This window comes from Cricetulus griseus (genome assembly GCF_003668045.3).
Source record: "Cricetulus griseus strain 17A/GY chromosome 1 unlocalized genomic scaffold, alternate assembly CriGri-PICRH-1.0 chr1_0, whole genome shotgun sequence".
NCBI classification, from domain to species: Eukaryota; Metazoa; Chordata; class Mammalia; order Rodentia; family Cricetidae; genus Cricetulus; species Cricetulus griseus.
In genome coordinates, this window is record NW_023276806.1 from 149,230,314 (window position 1) to 149,244,766 (window position 14,453).

General features: G+C 42.0%; 1 protein-coding gene across 5 annotated transcripts in view; it reads left to right on the plus strand.

Annotated features, from left to right (window-relative positions):
• The window catches only part of Syn3 (synapsin III), a 417,454-nt gene that overhangs the window by 82,110 nt on the left and 320,891 nt on the right, over nucleotides 1-14,453 (plus strand). For all 5 annotated transcript variants that reach the window (XM_027392481.2, XM_035451115.1, XM_035451116.1 and 2 more), the window contains one exon: nucleotides 9,313-9,404. In XM_027392481.2, the coding sequence (XP_027248282.1) occupies nucleotides 9,313-9,404 (92 nt within the window). The remainder of the gene's footprint in view (nucleotides 1-9,312; nucleotides 9,405-14,453) is intronic.

The window sequence follows — 14,453 nt, forward strand, 5'->3', positions numbered from 1 at the left end:
CAGACATAGGTCACAGAACAGGAAAGAGAATTTAGAAGTAGCTGGGCCTACTGGCACAGGCTTGTGATCCCAGATATTTGAGAGTCGGAACACAAAGGATCACAAATACAAGGTCAGTCCTTGGACTACATAGTGAACTCAACCCAGTCTGGGCAACATAGGAGACCTTATCTCAAAACTAAGAGACCAAGATACAGTTAGTGGTAGAGAGAACTTATCTGGTATATGTACTGCTCCGAATTCCATGTCCCATACTGCCACAAAAAGAAAACTAGAGTGCCACAAATGAAATAATTTGATGTTTGTAAAGATACAAATGTGGTTCTGTTGAGAAAACAGAAACCAAAAACTGGTCATTTCAGAAAATGGTGGCAAAATGCTACTTAACAAAATGGAAAAGTAAAAACAACCCATTATGTCATAATAAAAGTTAATTCTGTGTGTCACAGGATTAAATATGATGGATAAAACTAGGGCTTCTAGTAAGGAATGCTGCAGAATATCTATATAATCTTGGGATAGGCAAAGGTCTCAGCTATTAATAATGAAAAAAACTAACTATAAAAAGATCATCAAATTACACTATGCATATATGTGTGTATATATTTTACATTTAAAAAGCCAGAAAGTTAAAAGATAAGACACAGAATGGAAGAAGATAGTGCAGATAAATACATCAATAAAATGTTTATACAGAATATTTTTATAATTTATTAAGTTTTGAAATTTTCAAGCTAGTATATATATATAAATTACAATCAGAAATACAAATGTGGATTAGACTTGATTGGATACTTCACCAAAGAGTGTATCTGAATTTCTAATTAGCAACCAAGGAAAGTACCTAGTGCTCCTAATCATCAAAGAAATGCAAACTAGAGTTGTCGTGTTCATTATCCTAGTTCCACAGCATATTAGTCCAGGAGTGACTCAGTCCTACAGCTAAGTCTTCAGAATCTGACTGATATCCCAAGGTCTTTATACTGCAGCCATCAACCCATGAACAGTTCCCAGGGTTGTGTGGTTCTTCAGGCTGCTGAGCCTCCTAATGCTTGATGTTTGTCCCATTCCCTAACCCCTCAGCCTTGAGTGTTTTCTTTCATATAGGGCCAGACCCTCGCTTGGCCACAGACTTCCAGATCCCTCCTTATGGAGTTCTTTTTTCCGTGTAGCTCCATATTTTCCTATATACTACCTGCAAATTCTACCCACAGTGCCTCTCCTCTTGGTGTCTTGGTGTCCTCAACTCAGCGATGGCTGAGCTCAGTGTGAGTTCTCCTATTGCTGCTTTACAGCCAGGAATCTTCCTCCAAGCAGCCATCTTGAATGATTATAGGGATAACTGCATCATTTCTTCCAGAACCTCATTTCTGAAATGCCTTCTGTAGGATGGCTGAAAACTGAAATGTATTTTGTCTGGTCTCCTTGGATAAGATGGGACTATAAATAGTCTCTAGTAGTTTATTGTAACCATGAGTCAAAGTCTGTGTATTAGCGGCTTTTCTCATTGCGTAGCCAAGTATCTGACTAAAATCAGCTAAAGAAAGGGAAGAGTGTTCTTTTTTTTTTCAGTTTGAATCAAGATTGTTCTTTTTTGTTTACAGTGTGAAGGCATCATGGGAGGAAGGGCATGGTGGAAGGAAAAGCCCTTGGCAGTGAGAACAGAAGCACAAGGCTGTTTGCTCATATCCCGATGGATCAGGAGACAGAGAAAAGAGAGAGCCAGAACTCAACTTGTTTAGTTGAGGACTCCACTGGTCTGGTTCCACCCACATTCAGGGTAGCTCCTCTCTCCTTAGTTACATCTCTGTTGAAATACCTCCAAAGACTCACCCAGAAGTGTGTCTTCTTGGTGATTCAAAATTCAGTCAAGTTGGCAATGCAGATGAACCATTGCACTCTCTGTAGTTTACATCGTGTGTGGCGCAAATGCTTAAGATACTGGTGCTTTCTAATTCTACCATTTGGTCCTGGTTTATTGAGACAGGGTTTCTCTGTGTAGCCCAGGCTGTCCTAGAACTTGCTCTGTAGACCAGGCTGACCTCAAACCCAAGGATCTGCCTGCCTCTGCCCTCTGTGTGCATAAAGATATGCATCACCACACCTGGAGGTTCTACCATCATTGGCCCCTCAGTTTACTCTTACTAAGATGATGGAATACTTGGAGATAATCACAACTGCAGTTCTTCACAGAAGCCCCATGTCTCAGCCTCATGCTAATTGTCTCAGAGATTTGAACCATCACAAAATCTTAGGGACAAATATTATTTGTATATTATTGTCTCCATTTTACAAGGGTTAAAACTGATATTTAGAGAGGACTTAGTGAAACTCATTGGCTAATACATTGAGTAGCTTACATACACAAGTAACTTCTTGAGTACATATGAATCTATACCACAAGGCCTCAAGAGCAGCATTTAAAAAAAAAACACACATAAAAGACAATTGAAGAAAAAAAACTAGATTAAAATATTAATTCATGGAGAAATTTTAAGTTATGTTTAAATCTTTTGTAAAACAGGTAGTTGTCATATTACAGAGGAAAAGGCAGAGAGACAGAGAGGAAGGGTGAAAGATTGTATACGTTTATATGCATGAGTTCATGTGTCTGGTAGAGATGATAGAGCAGCCTAATGACCAAATTGATATTTGGCAGCCTCTTCTGGCTTTGCCTGGAGTGCTGAAATCATATTCATTTCTCAGTTATTTTATTTGTTTCTGAGGGTTGCCATGGAAAATTAACACAAATTAGGAGACTTCACAAATATCTTCATATGACTTCTATCCTTTATCTGATTTTCTCAGGGCTTATCACTAGAGTTTGGGTTCACCTGAAACCAAGATGATCTCTTCAAATAGTCATTTTAATTACATCTGTATAAAAAAAATCTATTTCCTAAGGTTTCAAGGATTCGGGCTTGGGTATATTGTCTGGGGAATAGCGCCTGATCCACTGCAGTCTTACGGGAACAATGATATTCTTCCTTAGTAATCACTGTTTCAGATCCTACTACAGCACCAGTGAGCCATCTGGATGGAGAGGGGCTTGGGTACCCTATGTTCATTTCCATTACTGTTGATGTTTTAGGATGCTAAATACAGAGGACTTTCCTTTTTCTTTGCTTCTGAAACTCTCTGTGTGTGCTACAACAGAGTCTCGTCGTCCTGTGACCCAGGCAGTCACCGTCTCTAATTGTTTATAACCCATGGCTTGGAAATAACTCTAGACATGCAATCTGTACAAGACCAACCCCTAATTTTTCTTCCTTTTAAAAAAACTTGTTGATTCTATGTGGACTTCACATCATTCACTCTGATCCCACTTATCTCCGCATCTCCTTGAATCTGCCCTCTGCCCTTGCAACCTGCCCACCCACAAATCAAAAACAAATTTAAAGAAAAACCAAAAGTCAAAGAAAACAAAAACAAAAGGAGAAGAAGAATCTTGTTATGGAAGCTGTAGTGTGGTCCATTGAGACACACAGTTTACCCTTTAGTCCATCCATTCATGTTTACTTGCAAGTGTTTATTGCCATGAGTTTTACTGGTCTGGCTTGAGGCCTCTGATTTCTGCTACACCACCAATAATGGGCTTTCACAGGGGCTCCTCATGGATATCCTGTTGTTGTCCTGTGTCATGGAGACACACAGAATAGCAGGCCCTGCACTCTACTTGGGCAGCACACTACAACTGACCCTGTTGTTGGGGTTGCAGGTGAGCTAACCCTGAGGGTGTAAGAGCAGAAGAACTGACCCTGGCAGTCCTTCTTTTATGCCCTCTACAACAATAGGGAGAGACAGAGCCCTGCACATTGCCTGGGTAAAAGGGAGAGCTGGCCCAAGCAATATGAGTGAAGGGGCCCAGGATCTGAGCGCCCTAGAGCAGGAAAACTGGCCCTGCTCCTTCCTGTACGCACACTGGTGAGCTAGTCTAGGCAATACTGGAGAGCTCGTCTGGTTAGGGATAATGAGGGAAAACTAGCAAGCTGACTAACCCAGCTACTTCCCAGGCCCAGGCCCAGGCCCAGGGCTATGAGCAGTGAATCTGTGAACTGTTGGGAACATGCGAGGGGACTAACCTACAGATCCACCATCTAACTTTTCTATCAAAGCCTGAATATATCTTCTATCTAGGAATTTCTTTTTCCCTTTGGGCAGCAAGACAGCCCCTGGATCTGCACCCCTCTCTGTCCATTCCTTTTCTTCACACATCTAATAACCAGCTCTCTTGTTTTGCAACTTCCTTTTAACGTCTTTCCCTGCCACACACATGCAGCAGCTTTTTAAAATTCTCCTTGATGTTGACAATTAAGTATTTTGAGCAATCTGGAGCTGAATTTGGAAGTCATCAGACATAATAGCTAGGTTATTACCACAGGTTACCAGTGTGGGCTCATTAGCAATGATCTTTTCTTTTCACCTGGCCACAACATAATGAGGTTATTAATTAGAGCAAGAGGCATAAGTGTTCTTGGTATTAAGTTTCCCTTAATACCATCTGGAGAGAGAGTCAGGCCCTTTGTGATAGTTCCTTATAATAGATCTAGGGTGATAGATACATCTATATCTTTACAAAAGACATTTTCCTTCACTAAAAACTTGTTCTCTTTAATTTTTAGGTCCCCATATTACTATTCTGTTGCTGTGCTAAAACACCACAATCAAAAGTGACTTGTAGAAATACTTTTCTGGCTTATTGTTCCAGAGTATCAGAGTCCATTACTATGAGGAAGGCGTGGCAGTAGGCAGGCATGGCGACCAGAACAAGAAGCTGAAGGCTCACGTCCTCAGCTGGAAAGCATTAAGCAGAGAGATAAAACTGGAAGTGATGTGAGGCTTTAAACTCTCAAAGCCCAACCCCATTGACAGACCACCTTTAGCAAGTCTATACCTCCTAAACCTCCCCAAACAGTGTTACCAACTGGGACCAAAATTTCAAATATCTGAGCCTATGAAGGAAGTCTTATTAAAAGCATTATAATCCTTACAATCTCAGACAATAATGTGGCTTCATGAAGCCTCCGAGAGAGGCAACAGGGTGTAAATGGTCAGATGCACAGTCCCCCGAGAACATTGCCTGGGGTTAAATCCTGAACTTTGCTACCCATTGTGTGGCATCCTGCATATAGCCAACCTCTCTCTTCCTCAACTTCCTTACTTGGACAAGGGTTACGTAGATTTATATGTGTGAAATGCTTAGACTAAAACCTTGCACATAGTGAGCGCTGAATATATGTGAACAGTTATGTTGACTCGTTGGACCCAAAGAACAGCTTTTGGCTGTTCCTGTGAATAAGGCCTTTTAGTATTATTCCTTTTTTGTTTGTTTTTGCTTTTTAATTTATTTTTCACATGCCAGTCCTAGTTCCCCTCCCTTCTCTCCTCTTGCTCCCCCACTTCATTCCCCACCTCCCATCTGCTCTCAGAGAGGGTAAGGCCTCCCCTAGGAAGTCTACTAAGTCTGTCCCATCATCTTGTTGAGGCAGGACCAAGGAACCTCTCCACCCCCCACACCCCTGTGTCTAGGTTGAGCAAGGTATCTCTCCATATAGATTGGGCTCCACTTAGTCAGTTTATGCATTCGTGTTAGATCTTGGACCCACTGCCAGTGGCCCCATGTATTGTCCCAGCCACACCATTGTCACCTATATCAAGGGAATCTAATCCCGTCTTATGCAGGTTCCCCATTTGTCACACTGGAGTCAGTGCTCTCTCACTAGCTCAGGTCAGCTGATTTTGTGGGTTTCCCCATCATGGTCTTGACTCCTCCCTCACTTCGACTGTATGCCAGGAGCTTGGCCCAGTGTTTAGTTGTGGATTTCTATGTCTGATTCCAGGTATTATCCATTTTAAACGATGACATTATCATCAAAATTCATAGGCTGACAAGAAGAACAGTGCTAGGTATAGAATATACCTCCTCTTGGTCAGGGGCATCCAATGCCCCCCACAAACAATACAGACAATTGCTGTTGCTCTTAGTCTCCCACCTAGGCTCAGTTTAAGAACCCACTGCTGAAGACACTACACAGTTTGTTCATGGAACAAGAGCAATCAAGCTGATACCAACTTAGAAATCCCTGCTGAATATCTTTCATCATGCCAGAGGTGCTATACAGGCTATTGAGGGAGAGAGAAAAGTCATCAAAAATCTTACCATGAGCTTCAGTAACAACTGCTCATAAGATGTGCCCATTGATGCAATGGTCACATGAATGCTATGTTGTTGACCAAATGGCTGGAAAGATCATATACCCTAGGTGAAACCTTACTTCTGTTATTCTTCTCAGAGTGTGTGACTGCTGAGTGCCCAGGTTCAAATGGGACATCTTTACATCACCCTTCCCTAAGGTGAACATCATAGAAAAGCAGGTAGAAAGATTTTAAGAGTGGCACTGCTGTGAAAATGTGTCTGGACACGACAGAGCCATTGAACTCATGAACTCTCTGTGACTGCCCACACAAGATCAAGCCAATCACATTACAGTATGGCTGGGGGAGGGATTCATGAGGATCATACGCAGATGAGAGCTATTGGCAGTTGATGGCTGCTAAGGGAAAAACAGGTTTTGTTTGTTTTGTTTTGTTTTGTTTTGTTTTCAGGAGTGTGGCCCATGGTTGACTGTCCGTGCTCCAGTTACTGTCCTATTTACACATGTGTCTGGGCAGCTCTAATTAGATGCAGTGGGTTACAACTTTTTTTTTTTAGTGAAGAGGATATGAGGTTGAAAGGGGATGTATGTTAGGGTTCTGGGAGAGTTTAGAGGCAGTGAATATGATCAAAATACTTTGTGTACATGTATAGCATTCTTTTCTAAATTTTATTTTATTATTTTAAATTATGAGCATGTGTATGAATCTGTGGCATTGGATCCCTGAAGCTGGAGTTACAGGTGGTTGTAAGTCGCCTGATGTAGACTCTGGGAATCAAACTTGGGTCCTCTGCTAAAGCAATAACACTCTAAGCACTAAACCATATATGGCATTATTAAAGAATGGATAAATAAAGTTAAATTTTTAAAATATTGTAGTTTGAAATCCAACCTACAGTACCTCAAAATGTGATCTTACATGGAGAGAGAACCTCTAAAGAGGTCCCCAATCAAAAACAAGATCATTAGAGTGAGAAACTACAAAAAAGAACTTTAGATATAGGGACAAACATTGAGAAGATGATGAGAAGAAGTTCAGGAAGAAAATGATTCTCTTCAAGCCAAAAAAGGGGGTCTAGAGTAGACCTCCCCCTTACAAGCCTTCAAAAGATACCATCCGTACCAGGACCTTGAGTTTGAACTTCCAGACCAGAACTATAGAGTAAGTTGCCGTCATTTAAGGCCCCCAGTAGTGGGTCTTCATTACAACATTCTAGGGATCTGATAGACGTAATTACAACAATATGTCTCTATCTCCAGGGAGCATACAGTATGACCAGAGACAGGTGTTATTTCACAGAACTCTGATTGAAAGCAATAAAATTCCACTAATTCCTTCAGAAGACAAGGAAGCCCAAAAATACACCCCAAAATTCAGACAGGAACATCAGGAGGGTTCTCCATGTCTGACTTCTGTTCCTCTCTCCTTCTCTTGGTGACTGTGATAAATCTTTCCTTCCTCCTCTCCTCATCCTCCCCGCCCCCTTCCTCCTGTCTTTCAGCTTCCTACATTCTCGTTTTCCATGCTTTTCTAATGCAGCTAGCAATAAATATGATCCCAAGTAGCACCAGGCTTGTGCCTGAAAGTAAAAGCCACCTATGCGCTGGGATGTAGCTCGGTTGGCAGAGTGCTTGCCTCGCATGCACAAAGCACTCAGTTCCATCTGCAGCACTAAGTAAATCCACCGTGGTGCATATCAGTAATCTCAGCACTTAGGAGGTGGAGACAGGAAGAGCAGAAGCTCAGTGTCATGTAGCAAGTTTGAGGCCAGCCTGCATTTATTGTATACAACCATAAGTCAAGAAACAAAACAAAGAACAAAGAGATACAAACCCCTAGAAACAAACTTCATGTCTTGTGTCTTAGTTGGGATTTTCTACTGCTGTGAAGATACACCATGTATTAGTATTTAGGCATCTGTACTGGCCTGTCCTTGGGGTTCTGACAGGATACACCCTCAGCTGCTGCCACTAAGAGCAACACCTGTGCACATTCACTATGTTCCTCTTTAAAGGGGCCTGATCACCTCCCATCCTTCTCTCCCTCTTTCTTTCTCTCCCTCTCTGTTCCTCTCTGTCTCTCTCTCTGTCTCTCTCTCTCTGTCTCTCTCTCTCTCTCTCTCTCTCTCTCTCTCTCTCTCTCTCTCTCTCACACACACACACACACACACACACCTACCTACTTACCTTCTGCCTCTCTTTCCTGTCTCCCACTGCTCCTGTCCCCAGAGGCTGGCCTCCCCACTCCCCTTCTCATTTACACCACCATGACCATGGCAACTCTTACAAAGGAAAAACATTTAATTCGGGGTGGCTTACACCATTAAGGATAAGAGGATTAGTCCATTATCATCATGATGCACCATGGTGGCGTGAAGGTAGACATGGTGCTGGAGACTGAGCCGAGATTCCTAAATCTTGATGTGTAGGCAACAGGAAATGGTCTGTCTCACTGGGCGTGGCTTAAGCATGTATGAGACCTGATTTTAAAACCCACCTCCACAGTAACGCACTTCCTCCAACAAAGCCACACTTCCTAAAAAGTGCCACTCCCACTAGGGGCCATTTTCTTTCAAACCACCACATCTTGCTCTGTAGTTTTTACTTCTCAGCTAGGAGTCTGTCATTTCCTCACCTTGTGTCAGATACCTGCCCATCAACTGTGACCAAAATGACACAGACAGTGATTCCACTGTAGCTACATATATGGAATGAGGAAGAGGCTATTATTAAGAAAGAGATATTGGGCAGATAATTTAAGCTAATTGTTACCAGAGCCAAGTAATTAGAGGCATGGGGCTGACAACCTGCACAACACAAGGCTGACAGCTCTAGGGAAATCACCCGGTTAACAATGGCATCTTCTAGTCAGAGCCAGAGTGGCCTCTTCTGCTTCTAAGGAGGCAGAAAAGAGTTGTGGTTATAGCAGTGGGGCCTTGCATCCGAGACTCATGGGCTCTAATCTGGCCTCTCCATCGTGTGAGCCTGAGCATGTCACCTGCTCTCTGCTTCCTTTAGAAAAAGGAGGTGATTCCATTGCTAAGTTTGAGACGAGGCCTAAATGTACACTGCATAATAGTAGAAGTATAGAGTAAACACAACATCCTACCCTGGTGGTGTTTGATGCCTCCTTTGTTTGTTTTACTTTCTCCTCCAGGCTGAGTTCTCTGAGCTGAACCTGGCTGCTTATGTTACCGGAGGCTGCATGGTAGACATGCAAGTTGTGAGAAATGGCACCAAAATTGTGAGGTAAGCAGACCTGAGATACAGAAGCCATCTGAAATTTCACAGAGACGCCTCTCACCCCTGCCTGCCTGCTGCATGTGGCCACTTTCAGGTGCTACATGAACATCCCTGTGCCAAATGACTCCCACAGAGTCCCAGAAATAAGTAATGACACAAACATATAGAAAGCAACTGTGATGTCCAGGAGGAAGGCTTGGGGCAAAAGGTGTGGGTCTGGTTGTGGAATTCCTGTTACTTTCTGTTTCTTAAATGTTTGTGTCAAGAGCAGCCCTGCAGCCAGAACCTGCCAGTCTCCATGAACTGGTACATGTGAGAGCAGCCTATCCAGTGTAAAGGGTTAGCAGAAAGAACAAAATCCAGCACAGTGACACAGCAGACTAAGCATTCAGAGTGAAGCCCTGGTTATCAAATTTCCCAGAAAGCTGTGTAGGATGTGTACAGAGCTGGAAAGGAAGTGAGGGGATTCTTTGGAAGGCAGAAATGACAAATACATGTTCACAGAAGAGATAAGAATCACATAACGGCAGCCCTGTGTGGCTAGGCTCTGGGAAAGAGATGCTCAGACCTGGACAAAAAGGAAAAGCAAAGATTTGGGAGAAAGGTAGCATATGTTTAGCATCTTGTCAAACAATAGGTCAGGGATATTCCTGGGATAGGGAGAGGGTTTGAGAATTGTGCAAGTTAAAACAGCCTTGCAGGTAAATACAAGCAAGCAATGAAGCATAGTTGGGGGAGATGGAATGATTAGCTAATATCATCATCATTCACTGCATGCTTCCTTAGTGCAGGGAAGACAGTGTGTGCTTTCCTATTTCCAGTAGGCCAGATCATTTGAGCCACCACTAAAGACCAGTTTCCAATAATCTAATGTTTAGAAGTCTTCAAAGAGTCGACATGACAGTGGGGTTATCAGAGAGAGAATAACCGGGCAATGGAAGCTCAGAAACATGAGTAAAAATTCCTACATTTGAATATGAAATGCATCCCCAGGCTCATTTGGTTGAATGCTATTTTAGGAGTTAGCAGAATCTTTGGGATGTGGGGCCAAGCTGGAGGAAATAGGTCACTGAGGTTATATCCAGCTCTCTCCATTTCCTGACCAGCCACAGTGTGAAAATCAATTCCATAACCCCCACAAGCCACTAGGCCATATCTTCCCCACACTGATGGGCTGAAATCCCTCCAAAACTGTGAGCTGAAACCTGATTTCCTCTCTTAAATGGCTTCCGTTGGCTACTTTGTCACAGTAATGGGAAGAGCAACTAACACAAGGACAAAAGTCACCATGTCTTTAGACTGGCTATGTGTTAGGTGTGCCAGATTAGATATTGGCTTTGACAGGCTAGGGAGGAGAAGGGAAAAAGAAGTTAATCCTCAGCCCCAACAGACTCCACCTCAAGGTGAACAGGAAACCAGAGTAACAGCGCTCACAGATTGAAGTGAGGCCTAGGAAGCTTTGGGTATTAAACTTGATGCCTGCTCCCTGCAAGCATGTCAGAAGTATAAGCAAACCCTTTAGAAAACACATTTTCATGCTGTACTTCAGAGACTTCTTTATACAATGGCTAGCACATGGCTGACATTAACTGGCTTTGGTGTTGGAAAGTAGCAGAAACAGGCATAGTGGACCACAGGAGCTGAACTTCAGAGAGACTGGATGTTGCAGTTGCCAGACACAGATTAGTAGAAGAGAAAATGGTGTACATTTCAAGAGAAAGAGAAAATTGAGTTGGAAAATATTTGCAGAGAACTATAAAAGTAAGCATTCTAGTTTGAACTTGTCCAGATCTTGTGCATGCTGTCACAGTGATGATAAGTTAATATCTGCTTCAGCCCTGTTATATATGGAAAATGCTATTTCCTTGGAGTTGTCCAACACCCCTGGCTCTTACAGTCTTTCAGCCTCCTCTTCCACATAGATCTCTACTCCTTAAGGGAAGGGATGTCATACACCCCAAATAGGGCTGACTGTGCTAAAGTCCCTCATTCTTTGCATGTTGTCCACATGTGATTTTCTGTGTTAATTGCCATCTACTTCAAGAAGAAGCTTCTCTGATGAGGGTACAGTAATGTACTGATCAATGGGCATACCAATCTTTAATTAGAAATTTTATTGCTGTTCATTTGGCAGAATAATTGTAGTAGATTTTCCCCTAGGATCCTTGACATTTCTAACTTAAGGCTCCTGGCCTCATTAAAAGTCAGGGTATGGATTCCATCTCAAGTAGCCAGCAGCCTTAAAACAAAGAAGGGGAAGTGGGCACAAAGTCCTACCCCTAATAAAAAAAAAGATATTTGCAATTGATAGTTGCTGGGAAAGGAAAAGTCTGTTTTCTTCAATGGAGTGGCACTGGGTAATAGAAATCACATCATAGGTCAGGCTGCATGCTAAGAAATAGTTGGCAACACAAAATGGACTCCAGGCTTTTGTTTGTTTGATTGGTTTGGTTTTAATTGTTATTATTGTTGTTGTGTGTCTTTTTTATGTGTGCTTTATTTTGTTTGGTTTGGTTTTATCTTTTGAGAGAAAAAAAGAATACAAAGTTAGATGGTTAGGGAAGGAGAATCTGGAAGGAGTTGGGGGAGGGCAAAGAATATGACCAAAACATATTGTATTAAAAATTTTTTAAGTAACCAGTGTTAAAAAATAGAACTTCTAGAAATGGAAAATTGTAATAGCCAAAATGACTGGATATGTTGTGTTTAGCAGCACATTAGACACAGTTGGAAAAGCATTCATGGACAAATTGTCCTGTAGGAGGCAGAGAGAATGAGGGACATTAGAAATGCATGGGAATAGGCTAGATTTCAGTACATGCTAGAATGTTCATTTACTCATAGGGTCTGAAGAGAAGTGAAAGAATGAAAGAATGGAGCAGAGAGAGGAGTGCAGTGTGAAGCATGAGCCTCACATGATAGCACGACATGCCACGCCAGAACTGACACAGGTTAAGCAGGGTTAGGAAAAAGAACCCTACACCCTGACATGGCCATGCAACTTTAAAAAGATACAGAAAAACAACTTGAGACTAAGCAGAATTAGGAAAGTAAATTTCTTTTATTGTAATAACAGAGTGATGCGTTTCAAAGAGCCATGGTGCGGATGCCTTCAGAGCAGTGGAAAAAAAATTAGGTGCTGGCCTTTCTTTCCACCCCTAGGAAAACAGCTTACGTGATGATAAACAAATCAAAACACAGAGCAGATCCTCACCAAAGAAAAATGATCCCTGAGTGAGGTACGGGTAAGAAGTGAAAAGGAAAGAAGAGGAGGGGGGTAGCTGTTGTTTTCAAGTGGTGACCATAAAAAAGTACTTGTAGGGTAGTGATGTTATTATAAAGTGTGTCTCTGTAAGCAGGTAAAGAGCACACTCCTAGCTTATGACTGTCCCATTGCATTGGCTCTATCAATGGGCATGACCATGGAACTGCTGTCCTGTCTCCTAGTTTGCCATATTCCTGCCCCCAAAGTCATGTCCTTGTAGAGGCGTACTGTCGGAGACAATGGTGGAGCACCAGAACACAGATACCTGGTCCCTTCCCTTCTTTCAGAGATTTCGAATTATTAGGAATTACCCTCTCATAAAATCTAGAACCCTGGCATTTGTTAGATATTTGTGCCACCAATAAATAATGATAATTTCATTAAAAATGAATGACTAAATGTTCTAATTTAACAAAACGAGTTTTTTCAGGGTAACTTTAAAAATTGCAGCTATATTCTATTCGAAAGATTAATCTAAATATAATACACAGAGGATTTGAAAATTGGGGGGGGGGTAACCAAAACTACCAAATTAATAAAAAAGCTACCTGAGAGCCAGGTGTGGTAATATAGGTATGTAATCCCAGGATGTGGTAGGGTGAGGAAAAAGGACCAAGACTTTCAGTTCCTCTTAGGCTACGTAGTGAGTTCCAAGCCATCCTGAGGGGCTGAGGGATAGTACAGTGGATGAGTGCTTCCCCAACACCTTCTAGAGGCTCTGGATTCAAACACCACTACCACCACCAAAGTTTTAAAGAATGTTTATTAGCCAAGCCACCCTGAGTTGAACATATAATGAGACTATATCTAAGAACAAACAAAGCTAGCTAGTACAGCTATGTTAGTATCACGGGAGTCTGGGAAATGGACTTTCAGGTGAAATATGTTACCAAAGAAAAGGTAATTAACATGTTACCATGAAGCATTTGTTTATTAAGGAGAATAAAACTCCCATTTTACAAGCACCAAGAAAATATACCACAAATAAAGTGTAAATTTAATATAACTACAAGGGAAAATAAACAAATCTGCCATCAAAGGATGATTTTGAGGCTGCTGCAAGGCTGCTGCACCATATGCTCTTGTGGTAGCCACAGTGTCTGTAAAACCTAACAGTAGAAGTCAGTATGACCTAATGTTCAGTCAGTGTTGCCAGTGCTTATGTCCACTGTCATTCCTGGGAATGGAATCTCCTCCCTTGGTAATAAGTAAGATGCCTCCATCTATGCCATTAGTTCTCAAGTTTGGCAGTAGGTTAGAGTCACCTGGGAATCAATAAAAAAAATTCTGTTACCCAAGTAAAACAATGACACTGGAATCCCTGAAGGTATATAGACAGTAGTGTTTTGAAAGCGGTCTAAATAATCCCAGTAAGCAGTGTTCTTGTTTCATTCCTGTAGCATAACCATGTCATACTTTAACAAAAAGCTACTTAGAGAACTTCAGCTTACAAGTCCAAGTCACAGACCATCATAGTGGGAGAGCCAAAGCAGCCAGGACTTGAAGTGGTTATTCGAATCACATCCACATTTAAGAACAGAGAGAGATGATTTCGTGCCTTCTCACTTGTTTGCTTGCTTGTGCTCCCCTATATTTCTCAACTCTTAACATAGTTAAGGATCCCCTCCCTAAAGAATGATGCTGTCCACAGTGAGTTAGGTCTTCCCACATCAATTAAGACAGTCCTTTACAGACATGCCTACAGGCCAACCCATTCTAGGTAATCCCTTCTTGAAACTCTCTTTCCAGAGGATAGTAGGCTGTGTAAAATTGACAACTAAAACTAACCA